Below are 13673 nucleotides of genomic sequence, written 5' to 3'. Positions count from 1 at the left end.
CTTCGTTTGACAGTTCAAGGTCGATTGTCTTCATAATAGGGCCCCGGTCAGAATGGGCATCCTACTAATTTCTCTAATAGGCGCTGCAATATGGGTTCAATCTGTTAGCTTACGGACATTGGATGAACCCGAACTCTAAACTTGTCTGACTAATCATGCGTCTTGGACAACACAAAACCCCGGCTGAACGATCTAGGCGGTCAAAGAGGCTATGTCATCCGGACAGGCAGAAAACGAAAATGTCCACGACTCGTTTTCGTTCTACTGCAAATGAGGTTTTCTCCACTTCATATTTAATGTGTGCTGTTTAGAAAGCCAAAACCCTGACTAGGTATGAAGAGATTATACGAATCGAGTCTATTGTTCTTTTAGTGTAATGCGACCGGTAGAAAAGGATATATCCCCGGATAATATAATCTACCCGTACTAATTCCGGGCCCAGCCCAACCCTGCAACCTGTGTGGGACCCAATTTAACCTGGCTTAGTGTTAGTTTATTCGTGAGTTTTGGATCCTGCGCCTTTGACGAGTCCCAACTACGGCTCGGTAAAAAAATGTCATGACCCAGTGACTTGAAATGAACAAGAGCCCCGAGCTCGAAAGATTTCCTAGTCGACCTTTTTCTCAAATTTCCTCATTATTTTTGCATATCCAGGGGAACTTGGATATATCTACAAAAAGGAGCCATGGACCCAAGGAAAAAGAAAATGCAGCGCAATGTTGGGATTTCTTTGTCAAAACATAAAACACAATAGCATTCTCATGCCCGGACGGTATATTTAGGTCGCTCTCTAATTAATTTATAAGTTCAAATTTTCAAGTTTTGAAATTCAGCCCACATCCTCGGCTCCATTGCCATTAGGTTGTGTATCACAGGGGTGGTTTTCAGGGGTCGCGGTCAACGCGACACTGATATTCTTCGAGACTTCAGGCCACCAAGAATCTAAGTTCTCACGGTACCACTTGACCGATGCCTCTAGTCCTTCGGAGAAGGGGACGCGTTGTTGCCATCCCAATGCAGCCAGTTTGGAGCCGTCCACCCAGTAGTCATGGTCGTTGAAAGGACGGTCAGGGATCTGAGTCAGACATCGGTTGAAGTCCCGTGGACTGTAGCCGAATAGCTCAAGTGTGCGAGCGGCTACCTCGAGGTTGGTGATTGCTTGGGAAGACTGAATGTTGTATGCTTCACCAATGACACCTTTGTGCAGTAAAGTGTCGAAGCCATCAGCAGCATCAGCTCCGTAAAGGTACCGGCGAATGTTCATGCCGGAGCCTTGTATTGTTAATGGCCTTTGCTGCATGAGAAGAGTGCAGAAGCGAGGGATTATTTCTATTTCCATAGTCTTAGCATTCATCACCAGAGAAATGGGATGTGAGTATTCTTACTCTCAGGGTATTGACCGGGCCCGTACACGTTGTTGCTCCTAACAACAAGAGCCGGGATATCGAATGATTTGGCATATGACCAAACGTACATCTCAGCAGCCGCCTTGGAGGCTGCATATGGGTTGGTGGGCATAAATTGCTTGGTTTCGTCACACGCCGATTCCATCACATCGCCATAAACCTCATCAGTGCTGACATGAATGAAGCGGTGGACCCTTCTGGGACCCTTGTGATGACGAATAGCCTCGAGTAGCAGCTGAGTACCAATGACATTGTTGACGGTGAAATTTAGTGGGTCATTGAACGAGTTCTGGACATGTGAGCATGCAGCGAAGTGCATCACACAGTCAATATTGTGCTCTGATAGGACCTTGGCAATGGCTGCTTGATCCATTAAATCGCCATGCACAAACTCAAAGTTTGGTAAAGATTGCAAACAGCTGATATTGGAAAGAGAGGCGACAACATCGAGCTTGTCGAAACAGACAATGTTATATTCGGGATACTGCACCGCCAGGTGTCGGGTTACCCAACCTCCACTAATTTACTATGTTAGTGTCATAAATCTGGGGAATTTTCAGATACTCGTACATGAATCCTGCACCTCCAGTGATCAGAATGTTTTTCACGTCACTCCGAGGCTCAAATCGGGTGGTGCCGATGAGGCGCTGACCTTCAAGGTCATTATCTCTTCCAGTCGCCAGCGACAGACCCTTACTGGGAGGCGGGGTCGCAGGAGGAGAAATGAAACGAGGGGCAGGCATTTTGCCTGTGATGCAGTGTTGACAGCGAAGGAGCGTGTTGAAGGCGAAGAAGTGGCGGTGCCGCGGTTCAATTATCCGGATTTCCTTCGGCGCGCAGCGCCTTAAATAGATCAACCTCCAGATCTATCGCGAGAGCAGGAATCTGTAAGGACTGCAATAATAACTTTTAGACTTCTGGATAGATCGGATGTGATAATTCTTCCATCGCGCAGTCCAAGTTGATGAACGGGATACGGAGGCGACTGCGGTCGGTCGCGGACCCCAACTCGGAATTACTCCGTTCGGTTAGTGTCGTGATTATCACAGTGGCAATATACCCGACATCTTTACTGTGTCAAGACCCTTTCTAGACCTCTTCAAGTTCTATGGGGCTAGGTTAAATCTAGTCCCAAGTCCCACTGCACTAACAGATTTAGTCCCCAGTGGTCTATGCTTCGCTGGGGAATATTTAATTCCCCGCCGCATAAAACCTCTGACGATTTTATGTGATCTTTAATTTCTATAGAACACGCTACATATAACCTCGTTGCTCCTGCCAATAACCTCGGTTAGAGGGCCATTTTGAGCAATTGAATTAGTTTTTCACTTTTGAGATGGTGGTTTATCATAGCAGGACCTGGAGAGCGAAGAAGGTATATAAATGGTGAGACATGATTTTCTCCATTTTCGCAAGTACTGTACAAATTATCGGAGACTCAGATATCTCAATTCCCTGACATATTACCAGAATGAAGAGGTCATGAAAAGAAACATTACGAACGTTACCTGGTCAATTTGAAACAATGGTAGGAAATGAGATTTATAGCGGTTGGATATCATTGTTCCAACGGTGGCAAATTGAACCCTCTGCTTCCGGAAAGTTTAGCCCCTTTCCAAGTCACATGACGAAGGAGCCGACGACAAGATCACGTGACATCAATTGTAGAGCGTGCTTTCTATAGAATCTTCGGAGTTTGGATGATGCAATTTTGTCATTTTTTCGAAATTTGTACGTTCGGAACTAAGGATAGGAGAGCTCCACACTAAAAGACTTGGTGACGAAATGGACTAGCGTGGCTATCTTTAATGTTGTCAGTTCGAACTGTCACTCTTTGTTTGCGCGGGATTCCACTGCAGCCAAGAAAATATATTCCATCATCCTGCCAATGCTAGACTGTTGGTGCAGTCGAAAATCATGGAGCCAAGTTTCCAAGGAAATCTTCCAATTTCCGTACTGCAAAGGATGTGGTTGTTCGCACTAAAGCTCAAGCTCAAACTCGAATTTGAATTGTGTTAGTGCCTTTATCGTCGCTCCTATTTGGTTCCATGTGGACCTAGGTGAGTTGAATGAACCTTATGCATTCTTGCGACATGATAAATGACCTGATGGGCTTACTGAGAAACTCATAGGTAGCTCTCAGGGCTGGTGCCTTGCCATAAGTTTCCTGGATTTTCCAGAGCTCAACCAAGCTCGTTCTAAGGAAAAAAGAAATTGAAACAGTTGACTTTATCGGCTTGGTGGTCTTGCTGGCAGATTTGATCTGCTTCTTCTTGGTAGTATCGCTTATCAGTCGGGTTGTGTTTGCCCCTTTCCCAATTTCAATTCGTTTGTGTGGACACAAGGCTGCTCAGCGCCCCTCTCCACTAGTTCCCTATTATCTGATATAATTGAACTGCTAATATTACGTCTCTATTATATACTTCACGGTCAGTGAAAAGCATTATGCACATATGGTCTGGGGTGTAAACAGCAGGGCTTCACATGGGATAGTGAGCTGGTGTTGTGATTCCGGGTCAGTATTATGACAAATGCGGTATGCTATTTTACCGTGACTGTTGTTTTCATTTTCTGTTTTAACCCAGGACAAGGTATAGAAAAAGATAAAAAGACGAAGAAATGTTGAGCTTGAGCTGTCTTGCGCCAATGCGAGGCCAACGCTGACTTAGCGACCATCTTGTTTGTATTGTTTGTGTTGTGTGACCCTTGAACCCTGCACGTCGTCTCTCTTTCGACGACCCTGCAATAGACATTCTCTGCCCTTTTCATTTTGGCATGGTCGTGGTACTTGCTACCCTTATTAAATTTCTAACCCTCGTGGAGATCTCATCTCATTAGCTTCAGAGAGACAAAACCTCCATATTTGTATCTTAGACTGCCATGTCGAGTTAGTTTGGTGGGCGCCATGGCGATCCTCGAGGTGGAAAACCGGCCCGGGTAGTCCGTTTGGCAGCGGCTCGGGGAAGAAGATCCGATTACAGAAGCGCGTGGATGAATTGTGCTCCATATCCCTCGTCACAATTTTCCATCCTTACCGACCCGTGGTTCCAGAGCAGCAATCATTGCCGTATCCGTGGTCGCGATCTTCACTGCATGCCTTAAATTGAGTCTTCCAAGATGTGATGGCATGATGGATACCTGATCTTATGATCGTGGTCAATTCCTCGAAGAAATCGCTAGAAATCTTGTAAGTTTTTGAGGATGAACTTCTGGAATATCAATTGACGAACAACGTATGCCGAGCTCTGAACATTGATCCTAAACGTCATGTCGCTTAGCTACGTTCTTGCTATCTGAGAATAATTATTGATAAGATGTGTACTCCACAGTGGGCAAGTTGTTTGCGCCTTTATTGTGCATGATGGTGTTGTCAGACGATCAATTGGTAGCGACCAAGGTATCGGAGCCACGTGCGAATTGTCGTGGAAGGTGATACTCCTGATAGAAAAGTAGATGACGTTGCATAAAATCACCTCATCGATGAACCTATGTTTTCGACGTCATCGACGCGTACAGCTCTTTAATTTTAGTTGTGAGTTACAGGGGATGTGAAGAACTCTGGACCCGAAGCAAAGGAGTCTCCGCTGATCTTCGCGGATCAGCCGTTGATCGTCACAAACCGGAGAAGATTTACCGCCAAGATGCTTGGATCGACCACTTACAGAAGAGAAGATTCGCAGCTTGCGTCGCTAATCTATCAGACCGAGGGAAGGTAGCTCTCCTGTTGATCAGCTCTTTCAGAGGACCAAGAAGTTTTATATAAGATTCAATTGATTTCTCGTATTTGATCATTCTAAGATCTTGATTAACAAAACGGAGTGCAGAAAGACAATATGCGCGTTGCTTCTCTTTACTATTTAGCGGCTCTAGCGGGCACGACCTCCGCGATATCCGGCAGCGGTTGTGGGAAAGGCATTCCCGACGCTTTCCCTAGTCCCGGCGAGAGCAAGAACCTCAAACTCCCCGACAGCGACCGCAAATACCGACTCCATATCCCCGATACCTACAAGAATGATACAAAGACGGCGGTATACTTTTCCTTCTCTGGCGCTTCTCGCGGCGGAGAAGAGCAAGAGAAATTATCTCAGTTCTCGAACCCAGAGTTCAATCCAGATGGCATTGCTGTTTACCCAGACACCGAGAACGGCGTCTGGCTATCCAACTCCAATGCCAATATCTCCCATCCGAACGATCTCGACTTCACTAACGACCTTCTGACACATCTGGAAGAGAATTTGTGCATTGATCCAGGCCGCATATACGCGAACGGCAAATCAAACGGCGGAGAATTTGCTGCTGTCATCGCCTGCAATGCCACGGTCGGAAGTCGCTTTGCCGCATTTTCAGTTGTTAGCGGTGCCTGGCACGAGACGGGTAGTGTCCCAGGCTTGCAAGCTTGCGAGCCTGCGATGCGTGAAGAAGGGTATCCCTTTTTATTCTTCCACGGGACGGTGGATCAGACCGCGCCAATTAATGGAGACGTGGAGGACGAAATTGTGCCTATGATTGATGTCTTGCAGGACTGGGCGGAACGAAACGGATGTCCTGAAGATGCGAAGTGGGCGAGAAACGTGACTGTTCATGAACACCCGACTGTCAAGCATGCTGGTTGGGATTGTGATGGAAAGAAGAACATTGTTCAGTTCTATCGGGAAGGAGATAATGGTCACTGTTGGCCTTCCACGCACTCCAACGATGATTATGAGACGCTTGGCAGGGAGAAATGTCCCGGGGGGCACTATGTCTTCAATGCGACAGCGACGATTTTCGATTTCTACAGCCAATATCGCTTGGATCTTTGAGCTGCGCGGGTCTTCTACACCATTTTTGCAACTTCAGCCTTTGATGTATATAACCTTTGGTAATGCAAAACAGATGTAGGCTTTTCCATAATCTTTTTATGATGCTCAGTCAAACATAGCTAAGACAAAATTGGTATCTTGTTGTAGATGAATTTTTCTCGCTCCCGGTCGTGTGAAGCCTAAAATTGGAAAGCGGCTCTCACTAACTTCTCTCCTGAGTTCATCTTGAATGACGTAAATCCCACTAATACGGAAAATATAGTACATCTGACCATGGGGCATGAAAAGCAGCGCTTCCCATCCGCCCAGCTGCACCAAACCGCATACTGAAAGCGGTCAATATTTGAAAAGCCATTAGCTTTATCACAGCATCGTCTCATTCGTTAAGAAGAGTGTTGTTGATATGGCTGAGAATGTTGGAGACAACGGCGATGAAGGTGAGGACGAGGTGAGAGGAGATAAGAGTACACTTAACCGATGATAAGTGACACGGAACGGCACCGTGATGCTTTCAAGGCTCGAAGTTATGATTTCTGATGTAACTTACATAGTTACATGATGATACGCCTCCCTGACTAGACCAGTCGTCCTGCCTCTTTTTATTCTCTCGAATCCCATGTTAGATTGTTTTCTCTCGCAAGTTCAAGCGGCCCCTCTGTTGTGTCGATCAGCGCTTCTCTATCTTTTCTTCCTTCTTCCCTTCCCCCTAATAACCCACCCCCTCACAATACACCATCTTGATTCGTCTGTCTTTTCCTTTCAGCTTATTAGTACTTCATACTCGTACGCTCCTTTGCTTCTGTCTCCTTTGAACGTTTCGACCAGCACATGACGTGCCGATATCTTCTGCTCGATATTTCCATCTATCATACTTTATATTACACTACTGCGTGCGCCTCGTCTTTCTCTTTTGTCTGTGCCGCTTCTCCTCCGCTTCAAAGCTGGAAATGTGGATCAACTGCCAGGTCAATTGTCTAATAAGAAGAGTTGACAAAGGGCTAGTTGATAATTCTACGTAAACAGTACTTTCTGAGGCTTACATTTAAAGAGATAGAAGAAGTTTTGCTCTTTCATACCCTAGAGTACACTACTCCGTAACTCGCATGTAGTATGACCGATATCGTTGTAACAGTGAAGAAAGGATGAACGTCGAGAAGAAGAACTGATACACGTCATCCTGTTTCCTCACCAACAGACGATAATACTCCCAGCATTCGCTTAGTGAGGGCCCAGTTGACCTCAGCTCTGATATACCGGGGTAGTCCCGAGGCAAATTTGAAGGCCCTGATTGCCGGTAGAACATACGCTCAAGAGTTTCAATGCACGCGGCCTTGAACCCAGGGTGGGCACCTTTGCCTCTTGAATTTCTCGCTGTTCTTCAATTGCTCAAAATCATCTAGATCCTCGTCATGTTCAAATTCCTTATCTTCCAAGCTTTCATGATCAAAGGCTTCATCGTCGAGCTCTTCAATCTCGTTGTCGCTTATATCCGTGTTTGGCAGAAAGATGCCTTGCTCAGGATGAATAACGTCTTCTGAAAAGTTATGGGATAACCGCGCGTCATCCCAGATGATTTCTGTGATCTTGTGGCGTAATTTCTCATGATCTGCAACTGCGCGGAAGACTTTGATGTTTAGGGAATTGGCCGACAAGAACACTCTGGACAGTCGAAGCTGCACTGAATTGCAGAATTGTTTAGACACAAGGCGTAAAGATCTGATGTCGCGATTTGGAAGATGCGACAATATTGTACGGAACAGCTCCACGGGGAGGTCTAAGATTGGAAGCGAATTCGATGTCATCATGTCGGGTTGAGGAAAGGTTCAGGCAAATGCCAGGTGGAGGAGAAGTGGGCTGGCATCAACAAAACATCACAGTCGGGGCAGCCGAGCGCCCTAATTCCAGACCCTTAAAAATCACTGTTCTGCATCTCGGATCCCTGTTGGGACAAACGGAAACTACAAACAGGCTAGTTATTTAGCGACGGTACATGGAGGACCCACACCGCAGCATGCCCCGCTCTTGTTTCCACTGCCACTTTTATCAGCTATAAAAGTGCCAAAAAGGAAAGCAAAACACAGTGCCTTTACCCAAGTTGCCCAGCTGGATGTGAATAATTGCCCACCTATATAATGTAGTCATGGCAGGGACGAATGGATCCACCAACGTCAAACTCCTTTCTTAGTTTCCTTCTTCTTGGCACCCTACCACTAGGGGCACTTGGTACGGAGCAGTCATGTAGTGGCATAGTGGGCGATCACATGTTAATCCATAGATACTAAATGTTTTGCTTCCTTGTCCAAAGCTCATTGTTCTTACAATCAGATATGAAGTTGCAGAGTAGTGCTTTAAAAAGTAGTAAGCCAAAATGTGTGACCAGTTTTAGAGTTGCTGCCTGAGGGTACAGGTGTCTATGCCTGCTTCTTTCCACCATTCGCTCTGTTTTGTCTTTGCTCACTTTCCTATTTCCCTTCTGATGAGATTTGTTGTATCACTCTTCGTCCCCTCTCGACGATATGAATCACTGGCAATTGCTCGCATATCGGTAGTCTATCATGTGCTGCTGACAGTCAGAATCTTATTCAATCCAATTTCCAGCAACGGTCGGCTCAATAGTTATCGCCTTCAGACGAGGCTCGTATGATGATCATACCACAAATGACGGCTTCATACCCTTTTGATTATACACCTGTGAGTCTCAAAGCCAGGTTTCCGTCCTGATTTCTGTATAAATATGAAGTAAAAAACAAGTGGGACAAGGGAAATGGTGGGGAACCCGGCCAAAAACATCGTGAACTGTGAAAGTTATTAATGCATCAAGCTAAACATTCAAAACATTCAGGCGTCAGCCCTGCAGACCCGTCAGCAAACAGCGAGTCGCCTGTCAAGCTTTATCGGCTGATGAAACAGTACTAGGCTTGATTTGGATGGGGCGCAAGCAAGTAATCATTCGGTGATTCCGATTGTCTTGGTCACCGTCAGCCCAGCAGAATGGAGAGGAAGCCGCGCCCTCTTTATCATTGCGCTCTGAAAAATCATGGATTTCAATGAGTTTATCGGAATATGTGGCAGGTCTCCATTCGCAGAAGAGTTCCGAGGCGACTTTGATGAAGCGTGGGACCGGCTCCAGCAACATCAATTTGACGATTTTCTGATCGAGCCGGAGCAACATGCCGAGTATCTTCGATGCGTTTCTCTTTACTCGATCCTGACAGGCAGGTTGGCATGTTCATATGAGAGTTTGAACAAGCTCCATGGTCTTCTCGACCGGTTGCCCCACTCTTGGGGCCTTCGCTGGTCGAATTACACGATGCTGACCCATTTCAATCGTCGCTATGCACCGGGACTTCACTTCTATCACGAGCGCGGCAGGCCAATAAGCATAAGCATGCTGAAGGAAATGATTGGACCGGTCGAATTAGATCAAATTTTCAGGGCCAATTTTGACACACATTGCTCAACTGGAGCTCAGCCTGATCGGGTTCTTTGTGAAGCCCTTGGCTCCATTCTGTGGTTTCCTATAATGGCACGGAACCTGACGACCAAGTTTCATCCTCTCAGCCCCAAGGGTCCATGGCATACGCCAAGTGCAGATTCAGCTTCGCAAGTGGGTCAACTTTCGAATGGCTTTGTGAGACATCGAGATATGGCATCGGGAAATGGGGAACCCGAGATTGGATCTTATTTAAGTCGCCTCATAGTGGAGCTTCATCAAGCTGGTGATTCTACCACATCAAGCGTTGCACTCCGAGACCTCTTCGATATGTATCAAACGAGTGGAGATACTGTGGGCATGGGGGACTGTAAAGTTATGGAAGCCGACAGTCTTCTCAGTCCAGTTTTTGCCAGCCCAATTTCTTTAAACCTCACTGTGATTGATTCGTCCTCATCAATTGGGGATAATACTGTCTGGGATGCCATTGAATTCAATCTTCCATTTGAATATTCACCAAAGGCCAGTATGTGCTATGAGTCTGCGTTGGCTCTGTTCCAGAAAACTGGTTGCAGACGAGGCCAAGCGGCCGTGCTACTTCGACAAGGATGTTGCTTGCATATTCTGGCAATACCACTGCGAGTGACAAAGAAGGAACGAGTTGACCTACTAGGTAAAGCCGATAAAAAATTACAAGACGCCCTGAAACTATTTGGGCGGGACGAGGCAAATGCCCAAATAGTCAAAGTCCACCAAATTCTGGTCTCGATCAGCAAAGGACAAATGAGTACATTCCGAGTGAAACTGGCCGGCAAAGATATTGGACTCTGGGGCCTTAATGCAATGAACGAGAACTTGGTTCACTTCCTTGGTGTTTTGACATCCCGGTTCGCACTTCGGGAATGGCGGAGATTTTCGCGTCTTGACTCGTCATTGCTTGCTTTGGAATTTGCGGAGGCAATGTTTGAGGCTCTCGGGGATACTCTTCCCATGTTCCAAGCCGTGGTGTGCCAAGCATCAATGCAAAATGAGGTTTTCAACTTATCTGCATCGCGAGTTCTGATCGAAAAGGCTATGTCTATGTTCGAAGAGATTAGGGACTATTACGACGCCAGGATAGCACTTGCGCCGGATACAGTAGCCGGGAACAATGATAGGGGCACTCTTTTGAGCAGCAAATTCAATACTATTTGGTCATTCGGTATGCAAGTAGCTGCCGTTTATGTTCGAGTAGGAGATCGTGCTGCCTTCGCTGCGTGGCAATCGAGGCTCACAAATTTTATCCAACATGACACAAGTTTTCAGATCATGAGAGATGGGTCGCAGCCATCTAATCCCAGTTCATCGTTGACACTTCAATACCCACCCAGGTCAGAAATCTGGGAGAATGCAATGGCAGAAGATGCTATCAAGGTAAAATATGCTTCAGCCGAGCTTGACTTCCATCAACATTTAGACGCAGGCGATATTGAAAAGGCAGAATCGGCCCTTCGTCGGTTTTTGGATAACGCAAACGAGTTAGGGCAGGTCTCCATGAGACATTTCTATTGCATCTTAGCCTGCGAGCGCATTGGGGATTTAGCCAGAGCTCGTTCGATATTGGATAGTATCGATGATAACTGTCTGTTCGATGGTAGATTGGCGCATTACACGGAACCAATCAACAGTGATAGTCCATTCTGGAGCACCTTCTCGACCGTGGCCCAGAATGCAGTGACATATAGCATTTTCGCCCAAGACTTTGACAGAGGTTATCGATTGGTGAATCTGATTACGGCTGCTTTGCCAGACTTTTTTGAACGACCAGTCGATGGCATTCGCGAGTTAGCCTTTCGCCTCGCTCAATACGGAATAATTATGATGGAAAATCACTTCCCCGAGCTAGCGTTCTCTTCCTTCCTCCGGGCTTGTCAAATTACCGAGCTTCGTCGATCGCAAACCAGTGATGTAGATGCCCGATTTGGAAGTTCAATGGCAGGATGGCAAGGTGAAACCTATCTCAATATGGCAAGTCTCTGCCTTAAGTGTCGTGACTCCGGGGTTCCCATTGCTGTATTGGATCATTACGAACATGGCCATCCCTCTGGCATATCGTGGGATGAACATGCGTTGTTGTTCACAGAATCCCAAAGGACATGTTCGGTACTCGATTCGTTACAGATTCAGCATAGCCAACGTGGGCTAGTCGAGCCAAGCAGCGCCTCCATTCCTACGGCCATTCATAAGCTCAGGGCACTTAGATCGCTACTCTCCCTTCAATCCCCAACGCCAGAAGAAATTGCCGAGATCGCTGAGCTCCAAGATCAGATTCAGGAATTGGAAAATAATGACTGTATTTCTCCTGCGACGAGCTTTATTGACGCTACCAGCACACCGATCGAACCTCGCTTGATATATCAATGCATTCCTGACGATGCTGTTGTTATTCAAATAACATTTGGTGCACGAGGGTTCATCGCGTTTGCCGTGACCAGAGATGGCATTCAATATGTGCAACAAGGGCCAGAACGTGGAAGCGATATAAGAAGGCCTGTGATGAAGTTCATGCAAATCACAGGGGAGATAGCCCAATACTCGGGTGACGATAAGTTTGAGCGCAGAAAGATGCTCGATGACCTTTCTGAGGAGCTATCCTCGGTGCTGATAGCACCATTCTCAATGATCATTCGATCAAAGAAGAACATCATAATCTCCTGCTCCGAGCCTCTGACAGCATTTCCCTTCTCCGCACTGGTTTTTGATGGAAAGCCCTTGATTTTACACGCTGTTGTATCTCACACCCCGAGCATGGCGGTTTTGTTCTATCTATCCAAGCGCAAGTCCGCGACAGAAGCGCGAGCTGTTTCTGTCTTCGCCAAGTCACCAAACGCCAATCCACCAGGAGATGAATCAAACACACGAAACGAACTCAACGGGATAAACCTACATATGGCGGCAATTGAGGCAGTCAATATTGCCCGTATGTTCGCCACTTGGCCTGTCGAAGCATCTAATCTTTCCAGACAGGAATTTTGCAACTACATCCAGGGTGAATCCTCGATCATTCATATCGGAACTCATGGCTATATTGACCCTCGCAATCCTCTTCTTTCCTCAATCTCAATTGGCCAAAATTTCCGCGTCCTAGACATGTCTACTATCCGAAGTTCAGCCCGTCTTCTCGTTTTCGCCGCCTGTCTAAGCGGCCTGGGCAAGGCTACGCCTAGCGCAGATGTCTTAGGCTTCTCCCATGTTGTCTTGAGCAGTGGTTGCCAAGCATACATTGGCACACTTTGGGAAGTTAGCGATCTAGCTTCGATGATGATTATGACTTTCTTTTACCGATACCTGAAGAGCAACGCGAATTTCTCTACTGCCGAGGCTATGAAAGAAGCTCAAATTCAATTTTTGCATCTGGACAGTGATCGAGCTGAAGACTTATTGACTAGTATGCTAGAAGGCTGGACTGCACCTGATGAAAATGGCAATTTACCCGCGGACTTTGTATCGGATCAAGAGTTCATCTTGTCTACATGGAAGATGACTCTGTCGCAGATCGATTGGTCTGATCCTTACTATTGGGCATCTTTCATGTTGATTGGCTATGGAGACCTTCGATTTGGGCCCGCGAACCCCGTCTAGGATTTATGAGTAAATTAGTGTATTGTCCAAACTGCAGGAAGTTTCTGTTGTTACCGACCATACTCAATAGAATATAGCAAGCTAAATATTCTGGTGTGATCGATTCCAGTGCATGATGTTTGTTATGCCTTTTCGCCTCACTATCTTACTTTCCGTCTAACCCGGAGGACGTACGGATCCGAGCACTTAACCTGTTTTTCTCAAATAACAATTTATAATATCAGGGACTCTAAAAAGATTCTTTGAATGTCTTCGTCTTCATCCGGGAATATTGTATTCTCTTCTTTTAAGGAGCGGGAAAGTAACAAAACCCAAATGACTTGACTTTATCGACGTGTCCTGATACGATATTATTCAAGAAAAACAATTTAATTTAAAATGTCTCATCATCCTCTTGAATGGCCTATCGGA

The 13673-nt window shown here is 46.2% G+C and overlaps 4 protein-coding genes across 4 annotated transcripts; 2 read left to right on the top strand and 2 right to left on the bottom strand.

The window, feature by feature from the left end:
• Positions 1-829: 829 nt before the first annotated feature.
• On the bottom strand, positions 830-2149 carry N7484_001463 (dTDP-glucose 4,6-dehydratase; the record flags this gene model as incomplete). Its single annotated transcript, XM_057111883.1, has 3 exons — positions 830-1329; positions 1386-1924; positions 1977-2149. The coding sequence occupies 3 exons, from the start codon at positions 2147-2149 to the stop codon at positions 830-832; spliced, it is 1212 nt and encodes a 403-aa protein (XP_056976620.1).
• A 3090-nt stretch (positions 2150-5239) lies between these two features.
• On the top strand, positions 5240-6208 carry N7484_001462 (CE1 family esterase; the record flags this gene model as incomplete). Its single annotated transcript, XM_057111882.1, has 1 exon — positions 5240-6208. The coding sequence occupies one exon, from the start codon at positions 5240-5242 to the stop codon at positions 6206-6208; it is 969 nt and encodes a 322-aa protein (XP_056976619.1).
• Positions 6209-7524: 1316 nt separating this feature from the next.
• N7484_001461 (F-box protein) lies at positions 7525-8010 on the bottom strand (the record flags this gene model as incomplete). The annotated part of the gene is made up of 1 exon (XM_057111881.1): positions 7525-8010. One exon carries the CDS (start codon positions 8008-8010, stop codon positions 7525-7527), a length of 486 nt encoding a protein of 161 aa, XP_056976618.1.
• Positions 8011-9245: 1235 nt separating this feature from the next.
• N7484_001460 (CHAT domain-containing protein) lies at positions 9246-13262 on the top strand (the record flags this gene model as incomplete). The annotated part of the gene is made up of 1 exon (XM_057111880.1): positions 9246-13262. One exon carries the CDS (start codon positions 9246-9248, stop codon positions 13260-13262), a length of 4017 nt encoding a protein of 1338 aa, XP_056976617.1.
• Between the last annotated feature and the right edge of the window lie 411 nt (positions 13263-13673).

The sequence above is a fragment of the Penicillium longicatenatum genome (genome assembly GCF_028827895.1).
Source record: "Penicillium longicatenatum strain IBT 33135 chromosome Unknown contig_1_segment0_segment0, whole genome shotgun sequence".
NCBI lineage: Eukaryota > Fungi > Ascomycota > Eurotiomycetes > Eurotiales > Aspergillaceae > Penicillium > Penicillium longicatenatum.
This window is presented reverse-complemented; position numbering and strand designations above follow the sequence as displayed.